General features: G+C 32.2%; 2 protein-coding genes, 1 long non-coding RNA gene and 1 pseudogene across 3 annotated transcripts; 1 reads left to right on the top strand and 3 right to left on the bottom strand.

Moving 5' to 3' along the window:
- Positions 1 to 962: 962 nt before the first annotated feature.
- On the top strand, positions 963 to 3,883 carry LOC133831614 (pre-mRNA-splicing factor SPF27 homolog). The gene is made up of 7 exons (XM_062261983.1): positions 963 to 1,264; positions 1,377 to 1,552; positions 1,624 to 1,707; positions 2,353 to 2,422; positions 2,522 to 2,655; positions 2,727 to 2,782; positions 3,500 to 3,883. Exons 1-6 carry the CDS (start codon positions 1,022 to 1,024, stop codon positions 2,779 to 2,781), a joined length of 762 nt encoding a protein of 253 aa, XP_062117967.1. The 5' UTR covers positions 963 to 1,021; the 3' UTR covers position 2,782; positions 3,500 to 3,883.
- Positions 3,884 to 8,200: 4,317 nt separating this feature from the next.
- Positions 8,201 to 9,311, bottom strand: LOC133833158 (uncharacterized; annotated as a pseudogene).
- Positions 9,312 to 10,028: 717 nt separating this feature from the next.
- LOC133829528 (uncharacterized) lies at positions 10,029 to 11,810 on the bottom strand. Its single transcript, XR_009891825.1, has 4 exons — positions 11,644 to 11,810; positions 11,489 to 11,563; positions 10,971 to 11,032; positions 10,029 to 10,252 (listed from the first exon to the last, which is right to left on the bottom strand). It is a non-coding gene; the product is annotated as an uncharacterized LOC133829528 (long non-coding RNA).
- A 760-nt stretch (positions 11,811 to 12,570) lies between these two features.
- Positions 12,571 to 13,262, bottom strand: LOC133833157 (glutathione S-transferase T3-like). The gene is made up of 2 exons (XM_062263409.1): positions 13,143 to 13,262; positions 12,571 to 13,044 (listed from the first exon to the last, which is right to left on the bottom strand). Exons 1-2 carry the CDS (start codon positions 13,260 to 13,262, stop codon positions 12,571 to 12,573), a joined length of 594 nt encoding a protein of 197 aa, XP_062119393.1.
- Positions 13,263 to 14,791: the final 1,529 nt, after the last annotated feature.

The following is a 14,791-nucleotide window of genomic DNA, read 5'->3' as shown; positions in this document are numbered from 1 at the left end:
AGTATGTGTATATTGTAGTAGTAGATATCTTACCAGTTTTTTCGGAAAATTTTGAATAATTTACGATTTTGAAATCAATGTTCAAACAATTTGTATAAAAAAGACACAAATTTTTTCAAAATTAGTGGAGTGTCTACTATAACTACATATAAAAAGTTTGGGGGCCAAAAATACGAAATGATGTACTATTGGAAACATACCTAATAACTTATTATATAATTTTAGTTGACGCAATTCTAAATCAAGAATCTACATGTTTTGATATTAATGCAAATGTTATAAGCAAGCAACATTATACTTTTAATATGGTTGGATTAAAGTCACACTATTGTCCATTCACATTTTCACATGAAAACAACATGTTTCTTAGTCATTAAATGTCTGATTGGTATAATATCCGAATCCTATTTTATCATCTTGAAAACAGTGGGACCTACAAAAATAATTGATTGGTAAGATAATTTTGAAAATAAATTCAAATCAATATTTTAAATTTGTGTTCTAAAATAAAAAACAATAAAATCACATTTTCGCTGATTCCAAATCATTGTATTCTAAAATCCCAAATCTATCATTTTTTTATATTTTCAAATTCCCTACCAAACACATATTCACTCTTACCAATTATATTTTCAAAAATATATTTTCAGACTATAAATTTAGATTTTTATGTCAGAAACACACTTTTTGAAAATATATTTTTCCAATAGCTAACCAATCAACCCTAAACTTAAATCAATCATTACATTACCACTTACTTTGCCAAAATTAAGGTTTTAGCTGCTAAAATTTTCCATATTATAATTCAGAGACTAGACTTATACTACTTCTTTACTATAAGTAAGGATTCACTTGCTAATTAATATAATTCAGGATCAAATTGTAAAACATCGACTAATTCAAGGGCTATCCAGCTAAAAAGAAAAACCCCTTTCTCAAATTAATTTTTTCAAGTAGTCTCTTCTCTTCAAGCTCTCTGCTCGCGCGCTCAGCAGAGAAGCCTCTCTTGCTACCAACAACAATGGCGATCACCAGTAGCTCTCAAGAAATCCTCATGCTGGAAGCTCCGCCGTCCGGACCTTCATGGCATGTACCCGCTAACGCCGAAATCGTCGACGCCTTGCCCTACATCGACGACGATTACGCCGACCCAACCGTCAAGAGAGAGGTCGATCGTTTGGTGGAGGAAGAGATGCGAAGAAGTTCCAAGAAGCCCTCCGATTTCCTCAAGGACTTACCTCCTCTCCCTAAGTCCAATTTCCAGGTCAGTTTCCGTCCTCTGAAGATTCAATTTTTCTTTTTTAGGGTTTTGTTGTACCGGGGGGACTGTTTGGATGCTGAGAAAATAGTGTTTGGTGAAAATTTGAACTGTTTAGGACCACCCTATGCTCGCTAGAGAATATGAACGCGTTCGAGCAGCGAAGCCTCCGGTGATTCTGGATTTTTCTCGGGATAAGTTGGAGATACCTGTGGCCAACAAAAGGAACGATGAAACAGCTTGGAAGCAAGCTCTTCAGAAAGCTCAGTGTTCTTTGCAGCACCAAGTTATTAGGTAATGCCATTAATTGGTGTATAAACACAAAACTATGTGAAGTTTTGTTTTAACCATTGCTGTTTTTGTAGGTTGGAAAATTTGGACTTGACGTTTAAGTATGGTTCTGAGGCCTGGAAGCAGCACAATCGACGATTGGAAGTGCTCTTGTCAAGGTTAGTACATGGTGATTTATTTGCAGCGCAATGTTATTCTTGTCAAGGTTCGTACTTGGTAATTTCTTTGCAATGCAATGCTTTTCTTGTCAAGGTTTGGTACCTTATTTCTCTATCAGTCATCTTGTCTTGTATGGATTTGGAATATTGTTCTTGGGTATTAAGCTTTCAATGCTAAAAGGGTTAACACATTGTTGCTTTTTTTGATACTTCAATGATGAATAGAGAGTCATTTTACAGATTCTAACAACCCAAACTTACTATGTTCTACTTGGCTGAGTTACATAAATACTGAAGATAGAAATCACTGGCAGAAGTTCCCCAATAAATAATTTTGTAGAAATACGTTAAATGGTTGAATGTTTCTAGGCATGGTTTAATGAGGCTATATGTTTTTTTGACATTGAAGTTAATATTTAGAAAACATGGTTAGAAGACATACAAGCTGCTTTGTTTCTTAAACCATGTGACTATTAGTCATGATTCAAGTTGATATTACTTTACTTTTATACTAAACATTGAAGATATGATTTTCATGTCCACTATTGTTCCCAACAATTGAACTAGGATTATACTAGCTATTTTGCTGATGGTTGGTTTATGTTGCCTGTGTTCCTTATTCTAAATTTTTATGAACTTTCACAGACTGCAAAAGTTAGCTCAGCAACAATATGACAAGATTGAGACAGTAAATCGTGAAAGGAAATATCATCAGGTGACTTGGACATTCTTTGCCTTTAACTTAATGTTCTTCCATTCTATGCTGCATACTGATACTGATAAGATAAATATTGTGTACCCCATTTGTGTCCAGCAAAACACTGCTTATGAGCTTAATGCTCTCTCTGCTCAGTGGAAGGAACTTTGTCAGAAGAATATAGAAATTCAAGCTGCATGTGCTCAACTTGAAAATCACATATCTGATTTGAAAAGAGAAGCTTCAGAGAAGTAAGAAGAAAAAAGGGTTTCTTTCTTTTGTGAGCATTTAGTCATTAGCTAATTCATTTTTATTCTATTAGAGGATGGAGCTTGGAAACAAGTGCAGAGGGTGGTTCTTTTCCTAACGTAGAATAAGGTATTCTTCTCTCTTTCTTGATGTGTTTTGTTTTTAGGGATCTGATGTCACATCCCCTGTGTACTGTTCTTAGTTTCGTTGGTCTTCAAAAATAATAACGTTCACATTTTGCATTTTAGATTTCCTCATGAAGGGATTCTGTGATCTCTGTGATTTCAAGCCTAAGTTGATTCATTAACATGTACTTTTTACCTGCTTAATGCAAATTAGTGATTCTGTTTTGGACTTTTATTTATTATGGACAAGACAACCTTGTCTTTTCTTATTCTTCTTTTTTATCCTGCTATTTCTTTTTTTCCTTCTATTGCGTGATAACTTTGTCTAATATAATAGAATACACCTAAAAGAGTAATGTTGTGTTGTGAGTCATTTGTGATGTACAATATAATTGAGATGAATGTTAATTTGTTTGTCCAAATTAGCTTCCTTTCATGTATTTTGTTTTGTTATTTACAGCATGAGTACTCTTCAACCCGTACCCAAGAAGATGATAAGACCCCAAGGCACCAAACAATAATAATAGACAGAATTTAGAGAGAAATTGGAGTGTTTGCATGTTTGTACGTACACATTGTCATGCTGTGATTATTATCAGATGAGATAACTAGTCATGCGTTGCTCTGGGTGTTGAATAGATTATAAACTTTGGCTGCTGTGATATTATGAAATATTTATGAAATTAGAGTACATTTATTTAAATTTTGTGTTTTATAACAGGGCGGTCGTGAAGATCTCTGGACTTGATCATAGATGTTTGGAGGATTGCTGTGATATTATTCTCTGTTCAACACTCATTGGCAAAGACTTCAGAGCTGGAGACGTCGGTAAGTTCTGCTCCCTGATTTTGCCTCAAACGTCATGGAAAAAATCTGGGAGTACACCACTAGTTGGCGATGAAGAAAGATAGTTCAGTTTTAATTGTTTATTTGCTCTCACTTGGTACTACTGCATTTAGAATAATCTGTTAGTGTAATATTCAATTTTTGGAAATTAGGAAGTCTGGTTCTTTGCAATCGTGTCTTCTTTTTTTACTATTATTATTCACTGCAAATTTGCTTATAGCTTAAGTCTGTTTTATAATAATTTGTTATATTTCTAACATCCCAAATCTCTACCACCACCAATCTCTCACATGGGAAGTTTGTTAAGTCACTAGAAATACTAGTTACATATATATAAGAGATAAGAGATCGTCAGGGTCGGCCCTGAAAAAAGTGGGCGTCTTAGTGGGCCTAAGACGGTTTTAATAAATTTGAAAAAAATGGGCCTTTTGTATATGTAATTTTTGTATGTAAATTTTTAAATTTTTTTTTTTTCTTTGAACACACTCAAGAGTTTACATGATATTTTTGGGTCCTGGGTAGAGGTGGGTCCTAGGCACGGGCCTAGTCCGCCTATGCCCAGGGCCGGCCCTGGAGATCGTTATGATTTTGGTTTGATCATTACAAAAATATCAGTATGAGTAATCGAGTATAATATTTGTAAGTACGTGCCAACTTCCATGCTTGTTATCTGGTCAAACTATGCAAGGAAAACTGGTAAAAAATAGTCTGTTTCATTAGTGTCATTCTAAATAAACTCCATAGCATATTTATATTTACAATTGAAAGAATTGATTGGTGTTCTTTTTTTCCCTAGTTGACAGGTTTAGGATAATGTGTTTCTCCTTGCTAAATTCTAATTGAACTTGCTATATGGATCTCACATGTTGCATCTGAACTTGAGGATTATCGAATGAAAATTCAAAGAAATATTTTAAAAGTTGGTAAATCTTGGTGTGGCATGGCGGAACAATTGTCAATTTTATCATTCGAAGGTGATGTCATTAAATTCATTAGTTCATGAGTGTTGATTGCAAGAGCAACTCCAATAGTGGTTACTCTATTAGTTGCTTAATATGTTTAAATCATCTCAAAATATAATTTTTTATTTTCTCTCTCATCTGCATCACTTTTGGCAACGTTTTTCATAAAAAATGCTCCAATGGTAAGTTACTCCAAAAGTTATCAATTATGGCCTCATATATTATTATTTAATATATTATTTTGTAATTATAAATATTGTCACACTAAATTTTTTAAATTCATATATTAATATAAATAAATATTATATGAAATTTAAATTAGACAAAATTTAAAGGAGTTTATAAAATGACATAATCATAATTAATCAATTTAACATAATTAAAAAATGCTAATTAAATTAATTTCTAAATTTTGATCGTGTTCTACCAAGTCTTCCTATCAAGTCCCCTGAAGATTGCGATGAATGTTTCTATCATGAATTTCAGCATTTATTTGAAGCATTGTCAGGATATAAGCGATAATAATTGATACCGTTTTTTATATCAACAGTAATATTTTACTATATATAATATATATGTATAAATTAAAAAAAAAAAATAGCACCGTTGCCTCTGTGAGGCAACACTGCTTCAAAATTGAAAAGCCACCCTTCACTCCAATGCTAAGTCATTAACCAATTCTGTAGTCTGTCAGAAAGCTACTTCTTTGGCCACGGGCATTGGAGCTGCTCTAAGGGAAACAAAAATTCATTGACGTTTCTTATTTATCGTAAAGGAAAACAAGATTCTAATAATTAAGTAATGATATATTATTAAATAAAATGAAAATAAAATTGTATTTGTAATTGTAATATAAAAGTGTATAAATAAAGGAAATTTTTTGTTTTAATAAGGTTTGTTAATTGTAAATATATAAATTTATATTCAAATTCAAATGTTATAAAATATTATTATTATAATGATATATAATATAAAATTAGATATTTAATGATTATATTAATATAAATTTAAATATTATATATATTTTTATATATTATAATATTATGAATATAATCCTAATTTTTTACTAATTATATTAATATGAATTCAAATATTATAAAATATTATTATTATAATAATAATATTTAATATACTAGATATTTAATATTTATATTAATAAAAATTTAAATATTATAAAAAATCATAATAATACATAATCTTAGTTTTTATTAAAATAATTATCATTTATGTTTAAAAAAGTCATCATATTATATATATTTAAAAATTATAAAAAATGTTTTGATTTAATTTTTGATTTAATATGTTTATGTCTTTCTTTTATATATAATATTATTTATTTATTTATGATTAATATGACAATTATACAAATTTAATAAAAATAATTAATAAATTTTACAAATAAAACTAAATAAATATTACTTGTAGCTAGTATATATAAAAAGACAAATGTAAAATATAACAATAATAATTACCTAACCATTTAATAACATGTAGAAAAACATAGGTATGTTTTTTTTAATAAAAAAACAAAAGATTTTTTTTTGGTACACATGATAAATAAATATGAAAAATTGTGGCATACCAAAGTAAAAAAATTTGTGACAACTATCTATTGCTATTAATTTGGTGCAGGTCATAGATTTCTAGCCATTAAGTCTAACTAGTACCTATGTGGTAGTCACACTTGATTGGCCTATATAATTTAAAACTAATTAAAAAAATCTAAAATTTTAATTTTTAATTAAATTAAAACAAAATCTAATCCATTTAAAACGTAAAAAAAAGCCCTTGTTATTGGAAGACTCATATCTAACCATAATAATACTATATTTGTGTGAATTCAAATCATTGTGTTTACAAAACTTTAATAATATCAAAATCAACTTAAGATCACACCAAAATGAACACCAAAATCAGTCTAAAATCACATATTAAACCTATCCCAATCTTGAGGCTAGTCTGCAAGTTGAATCATGCCTGGCGCTGTTATATTGTCGATAAGCCCAACCCCTGCCCAACACTTCTTAGCTACAAGTGTAGTCGTCAAATCTGTTTTGATGTTGTAGAGTTAGCGAGAGATGGAGCAACTTGTCAATGTCGATCCTGTCTTCACAGCCCCACCTTTAATTTGATCCCAGCCCCAAATGACTTAAGTCTGTCCCACCGACCCCAACCCCAAATTACCCAAATTTGGCCCACCAACACTAGCCCCATCCCAATCCATCCAAATCCTCGTCGACCCAAACTCCTTTTTCTTTCTTTCTAGTTTCATGATTCTGTTTTTGCTTCTATAATTTTGTAAGTTCTTTTTTTTTTTCCATAGAGACATCCTCGTCATAAGGGAGAATCATAAAAAAGAATATTCTCGTGAGTTCTCTTTTATTTTATTTCTTTTAATGTCTAAATTTGCCACAAAATGAAGAAGAAAGAAGAAAAAAATACAAATAAGAAAGAAATACAAAAAATAGTTGGAACTTGATTAATATTTTTAATTTAAGTTTTATAAATAAATTAATTGTTTAATGGTTTTTTTATCATATCTAAAGTTATTGTTTAATATATTTTAAGTTTTAAAGAAATGATTTTTTAAATATTTAATTTATATTATATATTTAACTATTTTGAAAAAATTAAAAATTACTAGTCAGTGTATAGGTCAAAGTCAAATTTTATTGAGGAGAATATAATCATTTGGTATTCTGTGTTTTATTGAGATACAAACTTCATATCTTATGTTTTTAATAATGTGCATTCGTTGCCCAATAATTTAAAATTATACATATTTGGTACCGTAGACTCAAATTTGAACAATAAAATTTTATCAATATGAACAAATTTCCCTTAATTATATGTAATTAAATTTGAAATTGAAACTCATTTAATTGATGACAGATTGATTATATTGATAAACTTATATTGAAAATTTGAGTCTAGGGTACCAAATATGTACGATTTCAAATTGCAGGGTACCCAATGAGTATTATTGAATACATAGGGTACCAAGTATGTATTTCGATAAAACACCGACTACCAAATGAGTATTTACCTTTTATTGAGACTTAAAGGAATGACCTATGGCTGCATTAAGAGCAACTCGAATGGTGGCTACCCCATTAGTTGTTTAACATGTCCAAATCATCCTAAAATATAATTTTTTATTTTCTCTCTCATCCACATCACTTTTGGTAACTTTTTTCATAAAAATGCTCAAATGCTTAGCCACCCCAAAAGTTGTCAACTATGGTCTCACACATTATTATTTAATATGTTATTTTGTAATTATAAATATTGTCACACTAAATTTTTTTAATCCATATATTAATATAAATAAATATTACATGAATTTAAATTAGACGAAATTTAAAGGAGCTTATAAAATGACATAATCATAATTAATCAATCTAACATAATTAAAAAAATGCTCATTAAAATGATTTCCAAATTTTGACCATATATGCTCTACCAAGTCTGCCTGAAGATTACGATGAATGTTTCTATCACGAATTTCAGCATTTCTTTGAAGCATTGTCGGGAAGTCAGAAATAAGTCAATGCAATACTTCAACGATTAGGATGTCGGCGGGACCGTCATCATAATTAAAATAAAAAAAACTCTCATATGCATCTTCTTTCATCCTCGACAATAATGTTGTGCAATATGATGCATGCATACTTAATATCTTTGAGAACATCTCTTTGCCAAAAATGTGCTAGTCCTTGTACAATAGCAAAACGATATTGAACTACTCCGAATGCTCGCTCAACATCTTTGCGTACCGCTTCTTGGCATCGGGCAAATAATTTTCTTTTATCTCCTTGAGGCAGTGGGATAGTTTTAACAAATGTACCCCACTCTGGATAGATACCATCTGATAGATAGTACCCCTTGTTGTATTGTGTGCCATTTATCGTAAACTCAACTCTCGGAGCTTGCCCTTGTAAGATATCAGTGAATAATGGGGATTTATTTAACACATTGAGATCATTATTAGATCCTGGAACACCAAAAAATGTATGCCATATCCAAAGATCTTGTGACGCAATTGCTTCGAGCATGATTGTTGGTCTGCCGTGATCACCTCACGTGAATTGCCCTTTCCATGCAACTGGGAAATTTATCCATTCCCAGTGCATACAATCAATACTTCCCAACATGCCTGAAAAACCACGCACCTCCCCCATTTGAAGTAAGCGACGAATGTCCCCAGCATTGGGCCGTCTTAAATATTCAGTCCCAAAAATCATCATTCACTCCTCGAACGAAATTGACTAGACATTCAATAGCAGTAGTTTCACCAATTCGAACATACTCATCAACATAATCGGCAGGCGCTCCATATGCCAACATTCGCATAGCAGCGGTGCACTTTTGTAATGGCGAAAGCCCCCTTCTACCGAATGCATCAAACCTCATATGGAAATACTCCGAATGTTTTTCTAGAGCTTGCACTATGCGTAGGAATACATGTCTACACATTCTAAATCTTCTTCGAAATTGATATTATGTATACACCGGTTCATCAGAAAAGTAGTCATCGAACAAACGTTGGTATCCTTCTACATGACCCCTATCAATGTGGGCTCTCTTTCTTCCTTGTCTTGTTGAGCTACCCCCATCCATGAGCACTTTGAAATATTGATCATCATGATCGTCAGTACACTCTGCAATTATGATATCCTCTAGACTCATATTGTCGTATGGATTCAGAGAATTTGGCGAATTCATTGTCGAACTTAGAGTATATGATATTTGGGAATAAAAGATGAATGAGAGAGTAAAATGAAGGATTGAATGGAGAGTTGAGAAAAAAGAAGATTGAAATTTGGTATTTATAGACATGGTAACATATACATGTAGCCGTTAAAATATAATCGTTAAAATATAATCGTTAAAATATAGCCGTTAAAATATAGCCGTTAAAATAAAGGATAATTTATTTAAATAAAATAAAATGCATAATAATGTAGTTGATAAAAATACATAGCAATTACAACTTCAAGATACTTTTTTTTTTTGGTAACCAAGGGTATCAGGGGCCCCACCCCCACTAATCCCTCGAGGCCCTGGCGCTTTCAACCGGAGACTGCCCCAGTGGCCCCAAGAAGGTTTTTAGTCGCTCGTGGGGAATCGAACCTGGGATGGGTAAGATCCTCAAGTTCGCCCTTACCACTTGAGCTACCTCTTGGGGTTAAGATACTATTCTTAATATAAGTACACAAGTTTTCACGATCTTTCTTTTGTTCAGGAGTCATGTGCAACGTGTCCATGATGAGATAATCCATGTATTTTGTCATCCTATTATCTTCTGCCTCTTTCTCCTTTATTGCTGTAACACCCTCACTTATTTTAGTTAAAACCATATTTGAGGTGTTACGTTTTAAAACTATATCATAATTTATTACTGCAAAAGTCTGGACATTTTTTTTTTTTAAACTTGAAAACTTATTTCACATTATTTACATTAAACATAAAGTGGGTCTCAAACATATTATACATAAGTATTAAATAACCCAATTTGTTTTCAAAACATAACTTCACACTTTATTACAAACATCTCACTGATAACTGAAAAAACCCACAAAAAGGTCGATATGTTCATATGTACAAATCAGGGTCAGGACCATGCTTCAGTTCTCCTCATGTCATTCACACATTTCTTTCTCTACCTGCAACACAAGACAACTGTGAGCCTAAAGCTCAGTAAGCAAAGTAATGCATGCAATGCTAATGATTACCCAATATCAATGGACATATACAACTTCTTTTTAAATTTTGGGCCCCTTAATATTGTGCACACTGTTTGAATTGGTCAATGCCTGCAGGGCTTGTTACACATATAATACAAAATCTCATGGGTTCTCCTCCGGCTAGCCATCACCACAGTAGGGCACATTAAAAACCTTATTCCATCGTTGCCCCGTCGGGCTCAAGAGTTAAGGCAGCCACACACTGTGGTGTCAAAACATATAACAATAACTCATATGGAGGAGAAATAAAAACGGAAACATGGCAAACAATATAATTGGTTCACTAAAACCTAGCCCAAATTATTGGGCAGCCACTATAAGCCTACTATAGGCCTCCGTTTACACTTATTAACACTTTCATTTGCCTTTTCAAAACAGTGGCACTGAACTTAAACTTCTTATAACAACTTTTTTTTATGTTGCACAAAACTTGCAAAGACATCATATAATTAATCATCATAATATCATGCATGGTCTTATATCATATAGTAATTTACCATATCACTATTATGTCATGCATACAAATTTATGATGAAGTGTCACTGTATGTTAATACCACTTACTCACAAAATATTCATATAATGCATACTTTCACATAACACATAATTCTTGTGTTGCAGTTGAGTACTTTACTTACCTTTTGTCCAAAATATAGTTCACCGTGTAACAAGTGGTGTCTTAGGTATTGATGTGCTTATCCTGACAATGGCATGGATTTCTCATCATAATGAAGGCAGTAAGACATTGAACTCTCATTTAAAAATATCCATAAAACATCATATCAAAATCATGCCTAAAATGCCTTAAACCACCTAGATCGAGCGTTAGATTTATCTTAGACACTTAGAGAAATTTTGACAGAGTTTCCCCTTAATTTTAGCTATCCTCAAATATCAAAATCAACCAATAATCAACATCAAATAACCTGCCATAACCATATATCCCAAATACCAACATGATTCATCATAAAGTTATCATATACCGATTTTGATAAAATTCTTATCTCCTAGATCATCACCCAAATTAAATGAGTCTCCACATATATTCAAACATTTATAAACATATATACTCTCTTATAAACTCAATCAAATAACCAAAAATCATCTTGTACTCCAAGAACCCCAAAAACCTCATAAAACACAAAATTTCACTTACCGAGCAACTTTTCGGCGAAAACAATCTCTTCAAGCTTTTCTAAACCTCAAACCACTTGGAAACCCCAAGAAATATCTTAAAAAGGATAAAACACCATATATAAGCTCTCAGAAAAATTCAAAAATATAGTTTAACTTCCAAGTACAAGAACTTACCATAAAAAGGTTAGAACTAAGCTTAATCTACTTCTTTGGCTTTGCTTTCACTTGGATCTCCTTAGAATTTCTTCAAACCAGCCAAGAAATGGTTTTTGGTTTTCTTTTCTCTCTGTTTTTCAGAATAATGGTCGTGCAAAGTGATAAGGTTGATGAAAATTCCTTATTTTCAATGATTTATCCTTATTGTATCAAAATTTGACACCTTTCATCTCATCATTTCACCTTTTGACTTATGAAAACCTTATCACTTCAATAATTTCGACTTAATCATCTGCTAGGCCTATTATCATTATGTGTAAAACACTCACACCAAACCTTAGGTCCATATGACTTCATACCCAATAGTTATGCTTACCCGATCGAGCGTAGCGCACTTATGCTAAGCTCGTTTTGACTTTACATCAATACCATTGATTATGTATACCTCCCATCAAGAATTGATCTAATGGTTCTAAAACCATTTTTACATCATCAATGAGACCTTAATCATACCTTGATTACATTTGGTAAATCCATAAATACTCAATTTTACACCGAAATACTAGTAATCGACATTGTACTATTTTTCACTACTTAACCTATTTTGCCTTCTATATCTCACTTTCATCACTTAATTCCATGCCTTGTCCATATTTTTCATACTTTCTTATATCTTGAGCACATCAAACACCCATAAAAGACAACTCAAATGCCACAAGGTTAATAATATTGAGCATACATATAGACATCATATACACAACTTTTATACTTATACATGAAAACACTTATAAGAATATGCATATGCTCAAATTATACATATTGTATGATATGTAATGCAATGCAATCATGTGATTATTGGCTATATTATATCAAAATAATGTGGGTGCTACAATCGCCACCAATTTCTCCAATGCATATGCTTTCCGTTCACTATTCTCTATAAATCTAGTATGTGTCTTTTTTTTCCTTCCCTTTTCTCTTTGCTGCCTTTTGGCCAGTAGGGCGCACTTCACGTACTTCATCATCACTGATGTCTGCATTGGAAGAAGAAGTAAATGCTACTGATTCTGACACCTTTGTTCTCTTACCACCTTTTGGTTGGTACATTGTATTCCATTTCAGCTCATCCTTTAGCAATCTCCAACAGTCCACAAGCAGAAAATTTGAGTCGCTGTTTTCATATTTGTACAATTGATGTGCATTCTTAAGAATTTGCTCATTAGACCAACCATTGTGATGTGCATGTTGTACTCGTTTATAACACCCATTGAAACGCACGACCTTTTGATTCATCTTGTTCCAAAGATCTTTGCATTGCCTTCCAGTTCTTGCTTGCTCACCTTTTTGGTTGGTGTTGTAGTATTCTGCGATTCGAGCCCAGAAATGTGTAGAAGTTTGGTCATTCCCCACAATGGCATGCTTAGATGTATTAAGTCATCCACTTATCAGAAGTTTGGTCCTTGCTTCATTTGACTTTACATTTATGCCTTGATTCATCTTTCATTGTGTAGAACTACATTTTTCAACCCTTCAACACCATGTTCAGGTTGGGTTTCAGAGACAGATGTCGATGGTGTTTCACGATTCAAATCAATACTAGATTTTTCCATACTTGGCCTGTAATTTATTGAAACCATTTCGGGTTGGTGTAGGGAAGACATATGAAATGCATATGGTAGTGAATTTGGTTGTGTGAAGAATGGAGCTTGTTGGGGCATCTCAAAAGAGCCAAAATTTTGGAAAGGGTAGGAGGATATGAGATAATTTTGAGAATTTGGAAAACTTTGGTTAAATTGAGAATATTGAAAATTTGGATTTTGGGGATTAGTAGAATGAGTATTTTGAAAATTTTGATTGAAATGAGAATATTGAAAATTTAGATTTTGGGGGTTGTTATGTGGAGAATATGATGAATTTTGAAAATTTTGAGAATATTGAAAATTTAGATTTTGAGTGTTGGTATTTGGAAAATTTTAGGAATCCATTGGTAAGAAAAGAAATTTTGTGATATTGATAATTTGGAAGAAAAATTTATAAAATGATGTGAAAATTGAAGTAAATTGAATGTTATACCCAGATTTCGAGCCATGGTAAATATGACCTCGAAAGTTGGATTCGCAACAAATGGTCTCGTAAGGATTGAAGTATGCTCCAGGATTGTATATCGAGCCTGCAAAGTACGATATATGACCTCGAATATATGAGCTCGAAATGGTCTCGATCTCGAAAGGTAGCTCCGAGAACACACTCATCTTCGGGGACGACTTCGGATCGGGGGTCTCGAGCTAGATGTACGTACGATCTCGAAAGACACGTGATCTCGGGAGATGTCATTAGCTCGAACAATGACGTGAGACCTGGGATGCAAAAGCCTTAGAGATACGCGATAATCACCTTGAATATCTACAAGTATTATAAATATGAGATGTAATCCTCATTTATTAATGTAAATCCCCAAGAATCGTGGGATATTATTTGATCAGTTATGCGTTTCCTGGTCTTCAGGGACGTTTCCTTTTATATCTGATTATAGGCATTTAAAGCCATTTATTTTATTCACAAAAGAGTAACTACCCAAAATATGTGGGATAGTATTCTGCATCATTCTCTATAAATAGAGAAGCCATGCACCATTGTAAGGGACCGAAATTCTGATCCTGGAGAGAAAACTCTGAAGAATTCATGCTAAGGAATTTTCAGAGATAATCTTAAGATTAATAACAGAGACTCGTGGACTAGGCAGATTTAACTGCTGAACCACGTAAAAATCGCGTGTTTGATTTGTTTTATTTCATTTAGCCATTGTCATTCATTGTTTACGTGCTCTTCTTTTACTGTTTGACGAGAAACGGCGTCAACACCATTGGTAAGAAAAGAAATTTTGTGATATTGATAATTTGGAAGAAAAATTTATAAAATGATGTGAAAATTGAATGAAATAGATAAGTATTTATAGAAAAAAAAAATTAATATATTGTGTGCTAACAATAATATAAACAGTAATAATTTATACCATTTTTTTTACATGAACGGTAATATTTTACATACATATAATATATATATGCATAATTTAAAAAAAAAAAAAAAAGATAACAACCGTTGCCTCTGCCAGGCAATGACTGCTTCGAATTTGAAAAGTCATCATTCTCTCCAATGCTAAGCCATC

This window comes from Humulus lupulus, chromosome 4, assembly GCF_963169125.1.
Source record: "Humulus lupulus chromosome 4, drHumLupu1.1, whole genome shotgun sequence".
NCBI lineage: Eukaryota > Viridiplantae > Streptophyta > Magnoliopsida > Rosales > Cannabaceae > Humulus > Humulus lupulus.
The sequence above is the reverse complement of the archived record's forward strand: the minus strand, read 5'-3'. Positions and strand labels throughout refer to the sequence as shown.

What these genes read in the sequence shown, in the direction of transcription:
- LOC133831614 (XM_062261983.1), top strand. Translation starts at nt 1,022, where the DNA reads ATGGCGATCACCAGTAGCTCTCAAGAAATCCTCATGCTGGAAGCTCCG. An exon ending in TTGCAGCACCAAGTTATTAG is followed by an intron (nt 1,553 to 1,623) that starts GTAATGCCATTA and finishes CTGTTTTTGTAG; the next exon opens with GTTGGAAAATTTGGACTTGA. An exon ending in TTGGAAGTGCTCTTGTCAAG is followed by an intron (nt 1,708 to 2,352) that starts GTTAGTACATGG and finishes GAACTTTCACAG; the next exon opens with ACTGCAAAAGTTAGCTCAGC.
- LOC133833157 (XM_062263409.1), bottom strand. Translation starts at nt 13,262, where the DNA reads ATGGTTTCAATAAATTACAGGCCAAGTATGGAAAAATCTAGTATTGAT. An exon ending in GTGTTGAAGGGTTGAAAAAT is followed by an intron (nt 13,045 to 13,142) that starts GTAGTTCTACAC and finishes AATACATCTAAG; the next exon opens with CATGCCATTGTGGGGAATGA.